The 22,060-nt window shown below is 32.5% G+C and overlaps 1 protein-coding gene across 1 annotated transcript; it reads left to right on the forward strand.

Moving 5' to 3' along the window:
- Positions 1-20,671: 20,671 nt before the first annotated feature.
- LOC139888147 (uncharacterized mitochondrial protein AtMg00810-like) lies at positions 20,672-21,281 on the forward strand. Its single transcript, XM_071871180.1, has 2 exons — positions 20,672-20,759; positions 21,016-21,281. Exons 1-2 carry the CDS (start codon positions 20,672-20,674, stop codon positions 21,279-21,281), a joined length of 354 nt encoding a protein of 117 aa, XP_071727281.1.
- Positions 21,282-22,060: the final 779 nt, after the last annotated feature.

A 22,060-nucleotide genomic window follows, 5' to 3' on the forward strand; every position in this document is an offset into this window, starting at 1 on the left:
TTTGAAAAAGTGTAGATTTGATGAAAATATGAAAATGAGCTTAAGTTTGATATAAATTGATCATGTCATTGTAATTATTTTGATTGATGATTTTGCTGACACTAATGCATATTTAGATGCACAAAAATTGTGTTTGATGTGTTTTGCAGACTGAAAGGGGTGAATCTTCATCCCAAACTCGCAATGCTCCTTCTGAGAATGCGGAACAACAGAAGGTGGATAACTACTAAAAACAAGATATACCTCATCCAGTCATAACATTTTCTGATATGCACTTGAAAGATTTGCACCCGAACCTGAGATTTGACAGACTTTGGATAAATTATCCAAAATACCAAAGGGGTTTGCATACTCTTCATTCTAAAGTTGTTGAGGTACCTAGGGTCATAGAATGGGGACCATTAGAAGCTGTAGAATTGGCCGGGCCAATTAGGAAATTACTTGCACAGAGGTATGGTAATTCTACTTTTAACGACTGGGTACGTTTATTCACTATGCGTAGACCTGTATATAAAGTATGGTGTGAAGAATTGTTGTGTAGTATAGAATTAAATGATCGGGTAGCTAGTTTAACCGATCGATCTTTTATTAGATTTTTGTTAGGAGGTTCGATGCGCCACATGTCTTTACTAGACATGGCTCAGGCTTTACGTATATATACGCCTGAGGAGTTAGCATCTGCCGATTGTAGAGGGTTGATACTAAATGGTAGAAAGATAGATGAAAATTTTGATACACATGGTGTATGGAGTCAAATGACAAGCCATCACCGATTCTAAGGGGGAAATTACTCTTATTTGGATATAGATAGAGCAGAGTTAAGAGTAATTCATAGGTTTTTAGCTAATTCGATTACACAAAGAGGTAAGAATAAGGAAAAGGTAAATGAACAGGATTTGTTTTACCATATGTGTATTCGAGACCCACAAAGCACTGTAAGTATACCTTATTGTGTGGGTTATTATTTATCAGCTATGGTTAGGGGGATGAGACCACATAGCATAATAGGAGGTGGTATATTTATTACTTTGATTGCTGAATATCTCGGTGTGGATATAAGTCGGGGGGGATTATTAGTCGAAGAACCAGAACCCCGCGATACAATAGGTTTAAATGTATACCATGGTGCGAAAGTTTTGAAGAGGGGAAATAACGCCGCAGTACAATACCATGGTAGACATCCACAGGTTGAGAGAAACCAACAGCAAGGTAATGTAGAAGGGGGAAATGAAATGGCAGAAATGCAAAGGTTTATAGCTTCACAAGAGTATGAAAATGCTAGACATAGAGCATTTGAAGATTGGCAAGTTCATCAAAACCAAATCATAGCTTATTGCCAACATATAGGTAGAAACTATATTCCTACTCCATCGTCCATATTCCCTCCCTGGTCTATAGAGATTCAACCACCGTATCCTACGTATAACCCAGCCGAAGCATTTTATAGCACCTATGGTTATGCATGGAACCCCTACTGGTATCAGTATCATTCCTAGTCTACTTAGTTTTATTTATTTTGCAATTTGTAATGTTGATACGTTTAATACTTATGTTAATATTGTAATAGTTTTTATAATTTTCTAACTTTTATTCTTAGATTTTAATAATTTTTGAATGTGGGGTAATATACCAAACTTCAAACATATGTATATATGTTTGCAGTTTATCTTATGTACACAACAGGGTAAAACAACGCATTTTCAAAGACTGACATTAAGTTCAGCAAAAGCAACTAATTTTGACGACAAGATGCAAAATATATGTGAAATAACAACAAGACAGAATGAACAAATGATATGCACCATTTATCATTCAGCAAGCAAACACAAATATGTTTGGAAACTTTGGTAAAATTTAATCATTTTCACACAAATCACCCTCAATAATTTAAATTGTTACTGATTTCTTGCAAATGAGGGCATTGCAAGATCTTAAGTGTGGGAAGGGGTTAAATTCTTTCGGATTTTAAAATTTTTACTTTATACACTTGGTTACCATTAGAAATACTAGTAAAGTAGTAGTTGTATTAGAATCTAGTGCTCTCTGATAATAAAGAACAGCCCTAGTCTTATATACTAACTACCCAATTCTAGTAAAAAATTTCAAAATTTTCAACTAAATGAATTAAAAATCATGTTTATACATATTTATGAACGATAAAACTAGGTGTTAATGCCGAAATTATTGTTACCTCGGAAATGACATAAATTGAGAAACAACTAAAATGCTTGAATTTATTTATTAAGATATAAAAAGACGCATGAAAAAAGCCAAGTGTGGGGAGAATGTACCAAGTTATTCAATTAAAAACCATCTATCACATGTTTCTGTAAAGTTTATTGCAGGTGCTTTTGTTTTGGACTAAATTAACTGTTTTACCCGATTTATTGTAATACTTTTGAAAGAAAAGATGGATCTACACGATGAATCAATTCCATCATTAAAAGGAAGTAAAGTCTTCCGAAAAAGACACACGCTTCTTGATTTAGGTCAAGAAGTTGTCGTCCAGACCAGCTGTAGGTTGACGAAAAATCTAGAAAAGTCATCACTAAAATCAGCAGGAAATCCACGGACCTCAGCATTAAACAGGGTCGCCAAGTTGTCAGATTTATCCTAACCATGAGAAGGATTTATCTCGTAAAATGGGGGCACCATGCAAATTAACTGGATAAGACTAATAAATCAAATCCCCAGAAAGGATAATCTCCTTAAAAGATCAAAAATCGGCTTTTAAGACTGATATTACTCAATTCTTGAGATTGACCTTAAAGATTGAGAATTCAAACTCATGAAATTCAATGATATCTAAACTCGAGCTTGAACGAGAAAATATTTTGATCAAAATTACAAACCGATTTGTTTTCTGAAAAACCATTTTCAATGCGTTCATTACCATTGAACGTAAAATCCTAGGAATTCACCTGGAATTCATTAGGTCACCTGAACCAAATCGGATGTCAACCGTAAGAACGGTGGTTGCATAGCATGGTCAAAGACAGGACCTTGTGCCAGACCGACAAATTAAAAGGGTGAGCTTTACTATTGCTCCTACAAAGGATAGTAATTGCGTCCGACACGTTATAGACCATAATTAAAATCATGTCAGGGGACATTGCCTTAACAGTTGCTTGTTCAACGCTTTCCTTTACAACCGGACGGTAGTTTACCAAAAGGTAATATACGGAGCAAGTATACTGGACGTGTTGCTTTCCTAATACAAGGTTAGCAAGTGGGTGACACAAAACCGCAAGTTTTGAACTAAAATTTTCAAATCTGAAACCCACCAAACCCACAAAAATAATTTGCAAACACCGGTGAAGGGTTATTCCGGAAAACTTATCTAGGGTAAAAGCTAGATTTAATTTTCAAAAGATCAAATGTTTTCATAAAGATCCAATTTCCTTAAGGGATCTAAATTTTATAGTCATGTGGGACTGTAAACCATATCGTTACTACCATTGTTTATACCGCCGTAAAGAAATCACTGATGTACAAAGTGTGAAGAATAAAGAAGTGATTCTAGTATTTCAAGACTATATTGCTTGAGGACAAGCAACGCTCAAGTGTGGGAATATTTGATAATGCTAAAAACGAACATATATTTCATAGCATTATTCCTCAAGAAAGACAAGCTTTTAGTTGCAATTGTTCTATTTACAAGTGATATTCGTTTAAATAATAAAAGGTGAAGACAAAAGACAGATTCGATGAATTGAAGACGCAAAGGTCCAAAAAGCTCAAAAGTACAAAATACAATCAAAGAGGTTCCAATTATTGATAAGAAACGTCTCAAAATTACAAGAGTACAAGATTCAAAACGCAAAGTACAAAATATAAAATTGTACGCAAGGACGTTCGAAAATCCGGAACCGGGACATGAGTCAACTCTCAACGCTCGACGCAATGGACTAAAAATTACGAGTCAACTATGTACATAAATATAATATAATATATAATTAATTCTTAAAATTAATATATATATTATAATATATTTATAAATCGTCGGCAAGAAAGAAGCCAAAGGAGGGTGAGCTGTATTTTCAAACTCCGCGACTCGCGGAGTTTGAAGGCAAAAATTGCAGCGAGTCGCGGAGTACCCCTGAACTTAATTCCCTATAAAGCCAAACTAATTCTGATCATTTTGATCATAAAAAAAACTCAATCTCTCTCTATATATGTATACGTAAATATATTTATATTTATATTTTAATTTTAATTATAATTCTAATAATAAGGGTATGTTAGCGAATATTGTAAGGGTGTAAGTCGAAATTCTGTCCGTGTAACGCTACACTATTTTTAATCATTGTAAGTTATGTTCAACCTTTTTACATTAATGTCTCGCAGCTAAGTTATTATTATGCTTATTTAATCCGAAGTAATCATGATGTTGGGCTAATTACTAAAATTGGGTAATTGGGCTTTGTACCATAATTGGGGTTTGGACAAAAGAACGACACTTGTGGAAATTAGACTATGGGCTATTAATGGGCTTTATATTTGTTTAACTAAATGATAGTTTGTTCATGTTAATAAAAAGATTTACAATTGGGCGTCCCTATAAATTACCATATACACTCGATCGGACACGATGGGCGGGGTATTTATATGTACAAATAATCGTTCATTTAACCGGACACGGGAATGGATTAATAGCCACTAGAATTATTAAAACAGGGGTGAAATTATGTACAAGGACACTTAGCATAATTGATAACAAAGTAATAAAACCTTGTTACAGTTTAAGTCCCCAATTAGTTGGAATATTTAACTTCGGGTATAAGGATAATTTGACGAGGACACTCGCACTTTATATTTATGACTGATGGACTGTTATGGACAAAAACCAGACGGACATATTAAATAATCCAGGACAAAGGACAATTAACCCATGGGCATAAAACTAAAATCAACACGTCAAACATCATGGTTACGGAAGTTTAAATAAGCATAATTCTTTTATTTCATATTTAATTTCCTTTATTTTATATTTAATTGCACTTCTAATTATCGCATTTTTATTGTTATTGTATTTAATTGCACTTTTAATTATCGTACTTTTTAATTATCGCAAGTTTATTTTATCGCACTTTTATTATTCGCAATTTCATTATCGTTATTTACTTTACGCTTTAAATTAAGTCTTGTATTTATTTATTATTTTACATTTGGTTTTAACTGCGACTAAAGTTTTAAAATCGTCAAACCGGTCATTAAACGGTAAAAACCCCCCTTTATAATAATAATATTACTTATATATATATTTGTATTTTTATAAAAGTAAACTAATATAGCGTTAAGCTTTGTTTAAAGATTTTCCCTGTGGAACGAACCGGACTTACTAAAAACTACACTACTGTACGATTAGGTACACTGCCTATAAGTGTTGTAGCAAGGTTTAAGTATATCCATTCTATAAATAAATAAATATCTTGTATAAAATTGTATCGTATTTAATAGTATTTCTTTCTAAAATTTAAAAGCTATTTTATATACACCTCGCATAACATCAGCTATTCCAACCGGGTGTTTAATGGTTTGATCAAATAATTGAACACCTATTCTGGTTGGTCTTAATTTACCCACACCAAATCTTTTGTATAAGGAAAGAGGTATAACGTTTGCACTTGCTCCTAAATCTGCGAGTCCATTATACATAGTAAGTAAGAAATGATAAATTCACCTGGGTCTCCTACTTTAGTAAGTAGAGTTGGTTTGTTAACCTTTTCCGGGTGATCTTTTCTTGGTTCTTTCACTTCTACTTGAACTTCTTGTTCACATTTTTCTTCGTTTCTTGGAATGGGAGGTTTGTATAGGAATTCTTCTTCATCACTCCAATTTGAAGCTTCCCCGTCTTCCAATTTTGGTTTTTCATATATTGTTGATGACATATTTATGTTTTCATTCTGAGGGTTTTCTTGGGTGGTGAAATTATGATTGACTTCATTGTCAACTTCCATTGGACCATGTGTGTAATGTTTAACTCTGTGACCATTAACTTTAAATTCAATCCCATTTGAATTTATCAACTCTATTGTTCTATATAGGAAAACTCTTTTGACTATGAATGGTCCAGACCATCTTGATTTCAATTTTCCAGGAAATAGCTTGAATCGTGAATTGAAAAGAAGAACTCTGTCTCCTTCTTTAAATTCTTTTGAACTTCTGATTCTTTTATCACCTCATTTCTTCGTTCTTTCTTTATAGATTAACGAATTTTCATATGCTTCATGTCTTAATTCGTCTAATTTGTTTAGTTGACTTAATCGTAAACGTCCAGCTTCATGTAAATCAAGATAACATGTCTTCAAAGCCCAAAATGCTTTGTGCTCAATTTCTACTTGAAGGTGACATGCTTTTCCGTAAACGAGTTTAAAAGGTGTGGTGCCAATTGGAGTTTTGTAGGCTGTTCTAAAAGCCCAGAGTTCATCCTCCAATTTCATGGACCATTCCTTCGAATTTGATCCTACGGTTTTTTTTAGAATACGTTTTAATGCTCGGTTGGTATTTTCAACTTGTCCACTTGTTTGTGGATGATAAGCGGTTGAGATTTTATGAGTTACTCCATATCTTTTGAGAACTTTCTCAAGTTGATTATTACAAAAATGAGTACCCCGATCACTTATTAAAGCTTTCGATGTTCCGAACCTAGCAAAAAGACGTTTTAAGAAGTTGACTACAACTCGTGCATCGTTAGTTGGGAGAGCTTGTGCTTCCACCCATTTAGATACATAATCAATGGCAACGAGAATGTAGAGATTATTATGAGATTTTGGAAATGGACCCATAAAGTCAATACCCCAAACGTCAAATACTTCACATACTTGAATGACATTTTGTGGCATTTCTTCACGTTGACTTATTTTTCCGGCCCTTTGACATGCATCACAGGATTTACAAAGAAGGTGTGCATCTTTGAAAATTGTAGGCCAATAAAATCCAGCGTCATAGACTTTTCTTGCTGTGAGTTGAAGCCCATAATGCCCTCCTGTTGGTCCTGTGTGACAATGGTTTAAGATTTGACTAGCTTCATCTCCGAATACGCATCGGCGTATTATTCCATTGGGACAACTTTTAAATAAATGTGGATCTTCCCAAAAATAGTGTTTTATATCACTAAAGAATTTCTTTCGTTTTTGGTATGACAACCCTTTTTCAAGGAATCCACATACTAAATAGATTACATAGTCTGCAAACCATGGAATTTTATTATAATCGATCTTCAATAGATATTCATCAGGAAAGTTGTCTTGTATGGCTGATTCATTTAGAACTTCTAATTCAGGATTTTCAAGACGAGAAAGATGATCAACGGCGAGATTTTTTGCTCCCTTTTTGTCTCGGATTTCAATATCTAATTCTTGTAAGAGTAAGATCCAACGGATTAAATGTGGTTTAGCATCTTGTTTTGAAAATAGGTATCTAAGAGCAGAATGGTCGGTATAGACCACCGTTTTTACTAGAACGAGATATGAATGAAATTTGTCAAAACAAAGACAATAGCAAGAAGTTCTTTTTCAGTAGTTGTGTAATTCGTTTGTGCTCCTTGTAACGTCTTACTAGCGTAATAGATAGGTTGAAATTGTTTTTCAATCCTTTGTCCTAAAACGGCTCCCATTGCAAAATCACTTGCATCGCACATGAGTTCAAATGGTAGATTCCAATTTGGAGTTATCATGATCGGCGCATTAGTGAGTTTTTCTTTAAGAATATTAAAAGATTTGATGCATTCATCCGAAAAGATGAATGGAGCATCCTTTTCTAGGAGTTTATTCATAGGAGTGGCAATTTTAGAAAAATCTTTTATGAAATGTCGGTAAAAACTGGCATGCCCTAGAAAACTCCTAACTCCTCTAACATTGGTAGGATGTGGAAGTTTAGCAATTACATCTACTTTAGCTCTATCCACTTCAATTCCTTCCTTTGAAATTTTATGACGAAGAACGATGCCTTCTCTAACCATGAAATGACATTTCTCCCAATTAAGAACTAGATTTGATTGCTCGCATCTAATAAGCATTCATTCAAGATTAACTAGACATGATTCAAAAGTATCACTGAAGACTAAAAAGTCATCCATGAAAACTTCCATCCATTCTTCTATCATGTCGTGAAAAATCGCCATCATGCACCTTTGAAAGGATGCAGGGCGTTGCAAAGTCCGAATGGCATGCGTTTGTAAGCAAAAGTACCATAAGGGCACGTGAATGTGGGTTTCTCTTGGTCCTCGAGTGCGATTGGAATTTGAAAGTATCCGTAGAAACCGTCAAGAAAACAATAGTAACTATTTTCGGCTAATCTTTCCAACATTTGATCAATGAAAGTTAAGGGTAAGTGATCTTTTCTGGTGGTGTCATTTAATTTTCTATAATCAATACAAACAACCCATCCTGTTACAGTCCTAGTAGGAATAAGCTTATCTTTTTTATTTGTGATGACAGTCATGCCACCCTTCTTAGGCACGCATTGAACTGGGCTTACCCATAGACTATTAGAGATTGGATAAATTAAACCTGCATCTAGCAGTTTAATAATTTATTTCTTAACAACATCTTGCATATTAGGATTTAGTCTTCGTTGGCGTTGCACATATGTTTTATTGTAACATCCCGCCTTTTTCCGTCAACTTTTCCGTTTAACTATTTATGTTCCGTTATATGTTTATAACACGTCTCGTTGATACGTGTTTGAATTATCTTGTTTAGGTAATTCCCACACCCGTCTTAAAGTTAAGGGACCAAACTTGCCAAGGGTTGAAACTTTTGACTAGGTCAAAGAGTCAACCCTCATCCTCATCCATTCAATCTCATCTCTTTCACTCTTACTACTTCAACTTTTCTCTCAACTTCCATACAAAGATTCATCATCCAAAATCGAGCTAGCGGTCATCTTGCCAAACAAATTACATATTTGAACTCCTCGTGATCTCCTCTTCGATTCCATACCGACCTCATCAAATTTGGGTAACTTTCTAAAACCACTAATTTTATGTGTTCTTGAGATTTTTGAATTAAAAGGTTGTTAATTAGTGTCTATGGCTCAAGTCTAGTTTGATTATGTGTTTTGTATGCTTGTTCTTGCTATTTTAATGTAACTAGTTCACATTGAAAGTTCACATGCTTAATCTTGAATTTTAAGTGGTTATATGTTGTTTGATGTTAAGAGTTCATGTTTTAATCTTGTTCCTAGTGTTACTAGCTTCATTTGGATGTAAAGATTTATCAAAGAAACCTCTTAAACTTGATTATGAAATTTGGTGACTTTTGGTTAGGGTTTCATGAACTAGGAATGGATTTTTGATGCTTTAAATGCTTGAAAATGTTGATTGTAAGTGTTAGGTTGTGTTGTATGCTTAATTACCTTCGCTACGGCATATCGTTCGTGTAATTTGGTTGCCAAATCATTAAATTGCATTTATGACTTGTATGCATTGAATGGGGAACATTAATTGTGGTTTTTGGTTGTTATAAGTGGAAGTTTGATTGATGATATGTGTTTAGTTGCATTCCTCGTCAAAATACCTTTCCAACAATGTATGATAGGCGTTATAAGTGTTTGCGGGTCAAGAGTTGTGTTAGAATTGGTTTTGGCTCGTGCATAGTTTGAAAGACAGAAAAATAGCTGAACTACAGGTCGCGCGGCGCGCACCCTACCCCGCGCGGCGCGCCAAATGGCCTGGACAGATTCTGACCTCCATGTCCCTTTTAACGTGAAATGTTTGACTAGCTACCGACCTCCGATTCACATGAAACTTGTTTTAATATACTTGTATATGAATAATTAGCATGGAAAATTTGTCCGGGACCCGACCCGAACATGTTGACTTTTTCGTTGACTTTGACCCGACCAAGTTTGACTTTTTGTCAAACTTAACCAATTAATTATGCAATCTTCCTAACATGCTTTTATACTTGTATCTTGCATGAAACTTGACAATTTGCTTCACATGCTATATTAATCGAGTCGTATTGAGCCATAGGACTAATTGAACATCTTTGACCCTTCGTGACTATCGTTATTGATACAACCTAATTGTTTAGGTCGAGACTAGCATTGTTCTTTGCACGTTTACTTGTTGAAGTACTATTTCACTCTTGCAATCAAAGGTGAGATCATAGTCCCACTTTTACTCTTTTTGAACTTATATTTGGGATGAGAAAACATAAACGATTCTTTTGAACTAAGTGAACACAAGAACGGGAAAACAAACATTCTACATACGAGTTTAGAACAAAAAGCCTCAATTCGATTATCATTAGTTACACTTGACGGGTGTAAGCGAGAACTTATGTTATATGGCCATATGGGTTGACAACCCTCATCTTTGACGGTTCGCTACCGTTTACGGATGAAATATATTTTCGAGAATCAGTGTTTGTTCTAGCACTATGGATGGGGTATACAATGGATGGAATGTTAAGCTTTGATAATTGGGTGCTCGTGAATATTAACTTTTAGAATGATTTACTATTATTTCAACTTTGCAAACCTTGTGGTTCGACTTACTTACTTTTGCTCACTTACTTACTTAAACCTATGATTTCACCAACGTTTTCGTTGACAGATTCTCTATGTTTTTCTCAGGTCCTTGAACTTAGGTGATACATGCTTCCGCTCATACTTTTTGATACTTGCTTTGGATGTCGAGTATAATTGCATACGTGGAGCATCTTTTTGGCTTCTTTAAACTATGTCGCACGTGTTTTCATATGAACTATAACTTTGTTGTGTACTTGTCTTGGGAATTACTTTGTAAACGTTGAAACATCCTTTTATGAAATGAATGCGACATATTTTCAGTCAAACTTTGTTATAAATACTTATAACCATGTAATGGGACCGTAGGTAGCTGACGCCGTCATTTGACGATTTGTCGGGGTTGCTACATTTATGACCTTCTTCCATAAGGATTTTGTGTGTGCAATACGAAGGACTTATTCCTTTAATGACATGAATCTTCCATGCAATAGCTGGTTTATGAGCTTTTAGCATAGAAATGAGTTGAGAATTTTCATTTTCCGTAAGAGAAGACGATATTATTACAGGTAATTCAGATTCACCATGTAAATAAGCGTATTCCAAAGGGTTTGGAAGTGGCTTTAACTCTAATATCGTTGGTTCTTCTATCGATGATTTGTATCAATATCTGTCTTCCTCTTTTAACATTTGAAGTTCTTCTGTTATTAGTTCATATTCATTAGCGAGGTGTATACGAGGTGTATACGAAAAAGTTATATTTTTATTGCGAAATACTATTAAATACGATACAATTTTATACAAGTTATTTATTTATTTATAGAGTGGATATACCTAAACCTTGCTACAACACTATAGGCAGTGTACCTAATCGTAAAGTAGTGTAGTTTTTAGTAAGTCCAGTTCGTTCCGCATGGAGCTAGCTGAGTTTAACGCTATATTTGTTTTAAACTATATTTGTATCAATATATATATAAGTAATATTATTATTATTATAAAAGGGGGGTTTTTACCGTTTAGTGACCGGTTTGTCGATTTTATGTCTTAAGTCACAATTAAAACCTAATGTAAAATATTAAATATAATTACAACTTAATTTAAAGCGTAAAGTAAATGACGATAAATAAAAGTGCGATAAATAAAATGACGATAAATAAAATTGCGATAATTAAAAGTACGATGAGATATAAAATAAAGGAATTATGCTTATTTAAACTTACGTAATCATGATGTTTGACGTGTTGATTTTAATTTATTACCATGGGTTAATTGTCCTTTGTCCTGGATTATTCGATATGTCCATCTGGTTTTGTCCATAATAGTCCATCGGTCATAATTATAAAGTGCGAGAGTCTTCGTTAAATTAACCTTATACCCGAAGTCAAATATTCCAACTAATTGGGGATTCGAACTGTAACAAGGTCTTAATACTTTGTTTAATGATTACACCAGGTTATCGACCGCGTGTAATCCAAGGTTTTAATACTTTGTTAACAATTACACCAATTACCCTTGAATGTAATCCACCCCTATTTTAATGAGTCCATTGACTATTAATCCATCTCCGTGTCCGGTCAAATGAACAATAATTCGTATTTATAAATATCCCGCCCACCGTACCCGATTAAGTGTATGTGGTTATATATAGATACGTCAAATTGTAACCTTTATATTAAATTAACGAGGTATCCTTTAGTTAATATAAAGCCCATTAATAGCCCATAGTCTAATTTCCACAAGTGTCGATCTTTTGTCCAAACCCCAATTATGGTACAAAGCCCAATAACCCCGTCTTTAATATTTAGCCCAACATCACGATTACTTCAATTTAAATAAGCATAATAATAACTTAGATGCGAGACATTAATTTAAAAAGGTTGAACATAACTTACAATGATTATTAATCACGTAGTGTTACATGGACATAATTTCGACTTACAAACTTAAAACATTCGCCAAGATAACCTTATTATTATTAACTTAAAATTAAAATTAAAATTATAAATATAAATATATTGAGAGAGAGAAAGAGTAAGATATATGATATGGTGTGTATTACTCGGCAGAAAATGTTCCAATTTATAGGACTTGGGCTGCTACAGTACACCATGCGATCGCATGGATTTTGGCCTTCCTGGCCATGCGATCGCATGGCCGCCTTATACTGGTCACATATGATTCCAAAACGTGGGCTGCTCATATTTAAATATTATATAATATAATATATATAATTTTATATAATTATATACATATATTATATTATATTCTTGTGCATCGTTGACTTGTAATTTTAGGCCCGTTGCGTCGCGCGTTGATAGTTGGTTCATGTCCCGGTTTCGGATTTTCGAACGTCCTTTCGTACTATTTAATATCTTGTACTTTGCATTTTGCGGCTCGTACTCTTGTAACTTTTAGACGTTTCTCAGCAATAAATTTAAACCACTTGGATTGTACTTTGTACTTTTTAGCTTTTTGGTCATTTGCGTCTTCAAATCGTCGAATCTGTCTTTTGTCTTCACCTTTTATTATTTAAACGAATATCACTTGTAAATATAACAATTGCAACTAAAAGCTTGTCTTTCTTGAAGGATAATGCTATGAAATATGTGTTCGTTTTTAGCATTATCACTAACTCGAACATTACCGCATATAGAGTGTCTATGGTTATTCTAAATAATATATATAGATGCTTCGATATGATATGTCAAAACCTTGTATACGTGTCCCGATATTTAAAATGCGTAAATAACAGTATTTAAATGACGATAAATAAAGTGCGTAAAATAAATAACAGAAATTAAATGACGATAAATAAAATTGCGATAAATAAATTGCGATAAATAAAATGTAACAAGGAATTAACAGTTAGCTAGGAACAGTTAGTTAGGATTTTGTTAGCGTGGATTCTTAACAAAATTTCTCATAGTTAATTTGTTTGTTTCTAACAAATTTTTATTTTTTGTCCAATGTTTTCTTCATTATGCCACTTGTTGGATTCTGATAGGTCAAAATCCAAATATGAAATTGAATGAAAATGGTTATTCTGCGGTGAACGGATTCGTATATTTGTGGATGTAAGTAGGATAGTAAATGGCTGTTGAATCAGATTCGAAGAGTGTACAGTGTAACTTATTAATGTGAAATCTAAATATTTCTCGGGTATTACCTACCCATTAAAATATTTTCACCGTTAACAGTTTGCACCAGAGAATTTTTAGTTACAATCTTTATGAAAACACATATACATATATATTTTCTTCAGATGTAATCATGGATTTAATGAGTCAATATGATATTAATCTCATTTGATTTATCATTAGAACTAGAACACATAATCTCTAAAACATTAGAAATTATATAATCGTCATGTAGAACGAAGATAATTGATGTAGAACGAAGATAATTGATGTAGAACGATTCGTAGAACGATGATTATGCTCGCGGTACAGATTGTGATGTTGAGGCGTGTGTTGTTGATGGTACGGGTGCTGTTGCTGGTGGTGCTGTTGATGTCGGTGATGTTGCTGAAGCTGGTAAGTTTTGCACCATATTCTCCAAAGCTATTACTCGAGCACGAAGTTCGTTGACTTCTTTTTTTACTTCGGGATGATTGTCGGTTCGGACGAGCGGATGAATAAGATTCAGAATTTAAGATAATATATAATCGTGGTGAGATATTCAGGAAATGAGGGTGAATATGGTGTTTTGGACAGGTTCACCGGTAAGTGCTTCAGGTTTTTCACCAAGAGGTGAATTCAATTGGTGGAAAGGATCGCCTTCTTCTCGTCTCCATTGATTAATTCGACTACGAACCCATCCCCAATTCATCCAGAATTGATGATGGCTAATTGGTTGATCCATTCCGGTTACACTGCTTTCGGAGTTCGAGTGGAAATCCATATCGGAATAGCTGTCGGAATTCGAGGAATTTGAACTAGTTGCAAATTCCGTCTTATACGGTTAGATAAAGGGTTTTCGATGAAAATAGATTATAGGATTTAGTTTGGTATGCTTCAATACATAACTTACATATGTATATGCAATTACCAAAATCCCCTAAGTCACGGAGGAATCTTCGGAAGCTGTCAGACAAAGTTTATAGTAACAGATGCGCAAGGATGCGAATTTATCTATACACTATCTATGCAATGAATGCAGTAAGACGTGTCTAGGCTAAGAATGTAAGCAGGTAATTTTTGACAAAAAATGATAAGCAAAACTTTTGACATGCAGACACGGTCGAAGTCCAGACTCACTAATGCATCTTAGCAACTATCAGTTAGACACACTAATGAAAGACCTGGTTCGCTAAGACCACCGCTCTGATACCAAATGAAAGGACCCGTTCATACCGATTATAAATGATTCACGATAGTTGATTTCATTGCGAGGTATTTGACCTCTAAATGATACATTTTACAAACATTGCATTCGCTTTTAAAAGACAAACTTTCATCACGTCGAAATTTGACGGCATGCATACCATTTCATAATATATCCAACTATAAATGACCTAATAATATTCTTGATGAACTCAACGACTCGAATGCAACGTCTTTTAAAATATGCCATGAATGACTCCAAGTAATATCTCTAAAATGAGCAAATCCACAGCGAAAGATTTCTTTAATACCTGAGAATAAACATGCTATCAAGTGTCAACTAAAAGGTTGGTGAGTTCATTAGTTTATCATAATCATTTATTTCCATAATTTTAATAGATCACAAGATTTCATTTTTATATTACACATAACCTGTGTAATAAAATAGTACGCATAACCTGCGAATTAAAATTCATTCATATGGTGAACACCTGGTAACCGACATTAACAAATGCATCTTGAATATCCCCAAATATACAGGTACACTCATCTGTATATAAAATTGAAGTACTAAAGCATCCATAACCTGGATGGGGTTTGTTAGGCCCGATAGATCTATCTTTAGGATTCGCGTCAATTAGGGGGTCTGTTCCCCAATTCTTAGGCTACCAAGCTAAAATGGTGATATCCGGTATAATGATTCAGCCATAGAATGTAGTTTCGATTACTTGTGTCTTTTTCGTAAAACAGTTATAAAAGCAGCGCATGTATTCTCAGTCCCAAAAATATATATTGCAAAAGCATTTAAAAAGGGAGCAAATGAAACTCACGATACAATATTTTGTAGTAAAAATATGCATACGACGGAACTGAACAATGCAGGGTTGGCCTCGGATTCACGAACTTATATCATTTGTGTATATGTCAACACACATAATTGTAATTGAACAAATATATATATATATATATATATATATATATATATATATATATATATATATATATATATATATATATATATATATATATATATATATATATATATATATATATATATATATATATATATATATATATATATATATATATAATTCATTAATTATATCATTCTTATGTTAATAATATATATGTTCCATGTATTCATTTTTTTAATATATATTTTAGCTAAATATTAATTTTGTTATGTTATATATATATTAAATATATTTATATAATAATACTTAAAATTTATAAAATGATACTAATAATAATATTTATAATGATAATTCGTATTATATTCATAATAATGATAATAATAATAATAATAATAATAATAATAATCATAATTATAATAATAATAATACCTATATTAATATTAGTAATAATAATAACAATAATACTAAGTAATGATAATAATATTAGTAATAATAACAATTATATCAATAATAACTAATGATAGCAATAACAATAACAATTATATTATAATAATAATAATAATAATAATAATATTAATAATAATAATAAATATAGAAATTAAATTAAAAGTGTATACCCTTTTTGAATCTTTTCTAAAAAGAATTGCCCCAGACGAAACTTGAACCCGAGACCTCTCGCACCCTCGCAACATCCCTTAACCATCCATCCGTAACAGTTTTTCTGTTATATTTCACAACCCATTTGTATTTAACTTATTTCTGTTTTCTATCATCTCCTTCATTGTTTCAATTTGACCAGCGATCAAACCTTGCCATCAACGAGTTACTTAAACTAGTTTTAGGATTATAAAACAACCCTTAACTTTTGGTAATCATTTATTTTAACTAACAGGTACTAATAATCAGAAAAAAATTTAAAACAGTAAGAAAACTCGAAAATAAACTCAAATATCAAATTCAATTTCTGGGATGTTTTAGGTCACGGCTTCTAAATGAAATAAGTTGTAAATTCTTCCTGGAAACTTTCCCAATCATCAAATTTATTTAAAACATCAAAATAAGTTCGAATTTTTGCCAAGAACAATTTATTTGACTTTTGAAATAAAAGTTTGACTCTAAAATTTTAACTTGATATGAAGAATTGGATATTGAAATATTGCAGATAGTTTGACTATAGGATTACTAATCTAACTACAATATTAGATTTTGAAATTCGATTTGAATTTAATCTAATGTTCATCACGATCATGAAAAACTATGAACTCTAAATCAAATTCTAAATTTAAGATTGTTTTAGACTATGAATCCTTAATGAAATATGTCCTAAATTACTCCTAGAAACTTTAGGAGTCATTAATTTAACCAAAAACATTAAAAGAAATTACGGATTTTGTGATGAACACTTTAGTTGACTTTTTTTTAATTATCTTTGACTCCAAAATTAGAATTCATTAAGAAGAATTGAAAGATAAAACTTTGCAGATAGTTTCAATATGTAATTCCTAACAAAACTGTTTTAATAGATTTTAAAATTTATTAAGAAATCGAGCTTTTTGAAAAATCAACCCAAGAACAGGGCAGTACCTGTTGTTCATCACTTTTTCTGATTAATTCGATTTATTAAGGGCTGTGAAAGGTTTTTTTTGTGAGTGATAGTTGGTAATGTACGATTAAATGACATCCTTTACAACTGGAATTGATAGTTTTATATAGCAATTTGGTCGACAATAATTTTTAAACAGAAAACAAAATAAAAAAAAAAATAAAAGGTGAGATCGATGGCTAACTAATTCTTGTTTGTAATGGTGATTAAATTCCATATGTAACCAGATTATAGACAAAAAACAAAAATGAAATAGAGCTTGATCGTGACCTGAAACAGATTTGGATTCGTATATGATTTTATAAATATTAATTATTAATAAATATAATTATATTAATAATAATACTTTTAATCTTATTAATAGTACTAAAAATAATAATACTGATATTAATATAATCTATATTGATAATCATTAATAATAAAGTTAATAATGATAATAATAATAATAATAATAATAATATTGGTAAAGGTAAAAATAATAATTTTAAAGAATATTGATAATAATATGATAATATTAATAATAATAATAACTAAAAATGACAACAATTGTAATTTACCACTAAGTATAATAATAATTATATTATTATTAGTAACACTAATATTAGTAATAATTATAACAATTAAAATGTATCAAATTTCATATCTATATACTAATATGAATATTACTATTAATACTGATATTAATATAAATCTTTATTTTTATGAAAGTACTAATAATATTAATATGACAATTATATTTTTATGACTTTCTCTACTTTTGAGAGTGTTTCACTCTGGGTGAAAAAATGACTTGTCTTTATTCTCGGATAGGGGAAGGATTGTCTACATCTCACCTCCCCCATACACCACTTATGTGGTATTGAGTTTTGTTGTTATTGTTGTTATTGTTGTTGTGTTGTAATTATATTTTATCTTGTAAGTAAATTTAATATATTTATATTACATATTATTAAGTATGTAATATTTAATATCATCTAATATGTATAATAATACATATTGATTATTTAATACCTATATATTTTATATATATTGTAGTATACATATATTATTAATTAGAATATAGAAACCATATATATATATATATATATATATATATATATATATATATATATATATATATATATATATATATATTTTAATAGCAATTTAATTATTCTGTATATTACTTCATATTTTTAATTCAAATTAATATATATACTTATTTTTTATATTTACCTTTATATATTTATTCACATATTTATTTACAAACATTTGTTCGTGAATCGTCGGGAATAGTCAGAGGTCAAATGGTTTCATGAAGATAGTTCAAAAAATTTTCGAGACTCAACATTATGGTCTTTGCTTATCGTGTCGGGATTATATAAAGATTAAGTTTAAATTTGGTCGGAAATTTGCGGGTCGTCACACAATGTACACTCCTACACCACACCTATCCATGTAACTCTACCTAATGGTCATAACACAACAGTCACCAAATATGGATCAGTCAAAATCAACTCTATTATCACACTTCATGATATGCTTTACGTTCCAAATTTCTCTTACAACCTCTTGTCTGTTAGCAAAATAGTTAAACATCTTGAATTATTTGTTCTATTCATACCTCTATCATACTATTTTCAGGCTCAACAAAAGTGGATTGCACATGGTACCCTCTTTAATGGCCTATATCTTATCTAACAAGACCAAACCAACACCTCTTACCTCACAAATTAACTCATCTCTACTCAATGTCAAGCCACCAATGAAGCTCTTCTGTGGCACTACAGACTTGGCCATTCTTCCTTTCTTGTTTTAAGACAAATTGATTTCCTTTCATATGTAATAAAGTGTACCCATAATTCTTGTGATTGTGTTGTATGTCAATTAGCTAAACATCAAAAATTACCATTTGATGATAGTGCTTCTTATGTAAATGTTCTTTTCTCTCTTGTTCACATGGACATGTGGGGACCATACAGACATAAAACCATTAATGATTGCAAGTACTTTTTAACCATAGTGGATGACACTCCAGGGCTATCTGGACCTATTTTCTACCATCCAAACACCATGCTACATCACAAATTAAATCCTTCCAGTCTTACATTCAAAATCATTTCAATAAAATAATCAAAACAATTAGGCCAAATAATGGATCTGAATTTCTAAATTACTCAATGAATTCTTTCAATCACATGGCATTATTCGCCAAATAACATGTCCTTATACCCCTCAACAAAATTCAAGAATAGAAAGAAAACAAAAGCCACTACTTCAAATGACAAGATTTATTCGCTTCCACTCGTATCCTTATTCATTTTTGGGGTCATTGTATCTTAGCTGCTACATACATCATAAATAGATTACCATCAAAACCAATACATAAACTCAGTCCATATATAATGATCTATCAAAACCCTCAAATCTCAGTCATCTAAGGATCATTGGTTGCCTAGCAAATGCTCATATCAACTCAAGTGACAAATTTGCTTCAAGATCTATTCAATCCGTTCTTCTAGGATATCCCACCACACAAAAGGGTTACCTACTATATGACCTGTAAACACAGAAAGTATTCACTAGCAGACATGTAACCTTTAGTGAAATAGTTTACCCATTCAAATCAAGCTCACTTTCACCCACTAACCCACTACCCAATTTGACACCTTCACCCTCATCCTCCATTCACATTGAAATCAATTATTCCACTCCCTTATCTACTCCAGCTGACACCACCTCCTCACCCACAACCTCTCGTATCAATGATCAACAAACACCATCAAACACAACATAACCCAATCCAATCCCGATCCATCCGATACAGTTCAATAAAATTCAACAAACTTAAATCAACCCAATCTCACTCACTCAGACACAGCTCCATCTAGCTTAAATACTACCACCACAGAAATATCTCAAGTTCCCGTCACTTCCACCAGAAGACCATCAAGCAGAATCTCTGTCATTCTTAACAAATTCAAAGATTATCATCATTCTGTTCCCAATCCCAACATAAACTCCATTTCCAAATTTCATCACTCTAAATACATCAATTATCACAACATTACTTCATCCACCACTAGATACCTAATTATATCAATCAAACTCTGGTGGAACCACACACATACAATCAAGCATCCAAAAATGATAAATGGATAGAGGCAATGAACAAGGTGCTGCAAGCACTTTAAGCTAACAACACATGGGTTATCACAACCCTACCACCAAACAAAAACATTGTGGGATGCAAGTGGGTTTATAAAATTAAACTTAAGGCAGATGAACTGTAAAGGTACAAAGCAAGGTTGGTAGCAAAAAGATACACACAGAAAGAAGGCAAATACTATAAGGAAACTTTTGCTCATGTGGCTAAAATGGTCAATGTCAGAACTTTATTAGCTATAGCAATTCATCACAATTGGCCAGTTGAACAACTGGATGTGAACAATGAATTCCTACATGGCGATCTTCATGAAGAAGTTTATATGTCTATTCCAAAATGATACAACAAACAAATGCCACCTAACTCAGTTTGCAAGCTCACCAAGTCCCTCTATGGGTTAAAACAAGCAAATAGATAATGGTTTACATAACTCACTGCCTTTATTTTGGATATCAGTTTTAAACAGAGTTATGAAGACACATCTCTTTCTAACATACAAGAAAGACAACAACTTTATAGCTTTAGTCATCTATGTTGATGACTTATTGTTAACAGGAAATAACACCACCCTAATGGCAAATGTGAAGAGTCAACTACATGACAAATTCAGTATTAAGGATTTGGATCAAGTAAACTATTACTTAGGCATAAAATTTCTCAGAAAAAAAGATGGTTTCACAATAACACAAAGGAAATATGCCCTTGAGTTGTTACACATAGAAAGTATTCTAGATGAAAAGCCATCAGATGTTCCTATTGATCCCAACACTAAACTGATAGATGAAGCAGGACAAATCCTAGATGATCCAACAATGTACTAAACATTAGTAAGCAAGCTTATATACATCACAATTACTAGACCGGATATCTCCTTTGTAACATAAATACTAAGTCAATTCAGTCAATAACCAAGAACTGGACACTTACAGGGACTCTTCAAAGTCCTAAGATACATCAAATTATGTCCAGCTCAGGGTCTTCACTTTCCATAACACCAATCTTCTACTAAAAGCGTATTGTGATAGTGATTGGGGTAACTGTACTATCACAAGGAGGTTTATCACTGGCTACTGTGTGTTCTTAGGTTCATGTCTTATCTCTTAGAAATCTAAGAAACAAAGTGTAGTCTCAAGATCTTTTATAAAAGCTGAATACAGGGTACTGCAGATTGTACGTGTGAGATCACATGGCTACAAAGCTTAATTAATGATTTCCAAATCAAAGTACCACTTCCAATACCTATACTGTGTGATACTGAATCTATAATTGCTTTAGCATCCAACCCGGTTCAACATGCTAGGACCAAACACATTGAGATTGACTGTCATTTTGTAAGGGATATAATCAAGGCAGGTTAGATACAAACACTAACCATCACTTCTCCCCCTCAAGTTGCAGATGTGCTCACAAAATCATTAAGCAAATAACCATTTCACCATTGCATTGACAAGTTTGGCATATGTAATCCATACACATTGCCAACTTGCAGGGGGAGTAATAAAGATATAACTAAGATCAACTCAATCAGCTTAATAATCTCCGCTCAAGCCAACAAATGCAGAAGCCATCTTATTCCAGTCACTGTATATAGCTGATTATA

The sequence above is a fragment of the Rutidosis leptorrhynchoides genome, chromosome 1 (genome assembly GCF_046630445.1).
Source record: "Rutidosis leptorrhynchoides isolate AG116_Rl617_1_P2 chromosome 1, CSIRO_AGI_Rlap_v1, whole genome shotgun sequence".
Taxonomy (NCBI): domain Eukaryota; kingdom Viridiplantae; phylum Streptophyta; class Magnoliopsida; order Asterales; family Asteraceae; genus Rutidosis; species Rutidosis leptorrhynchoides.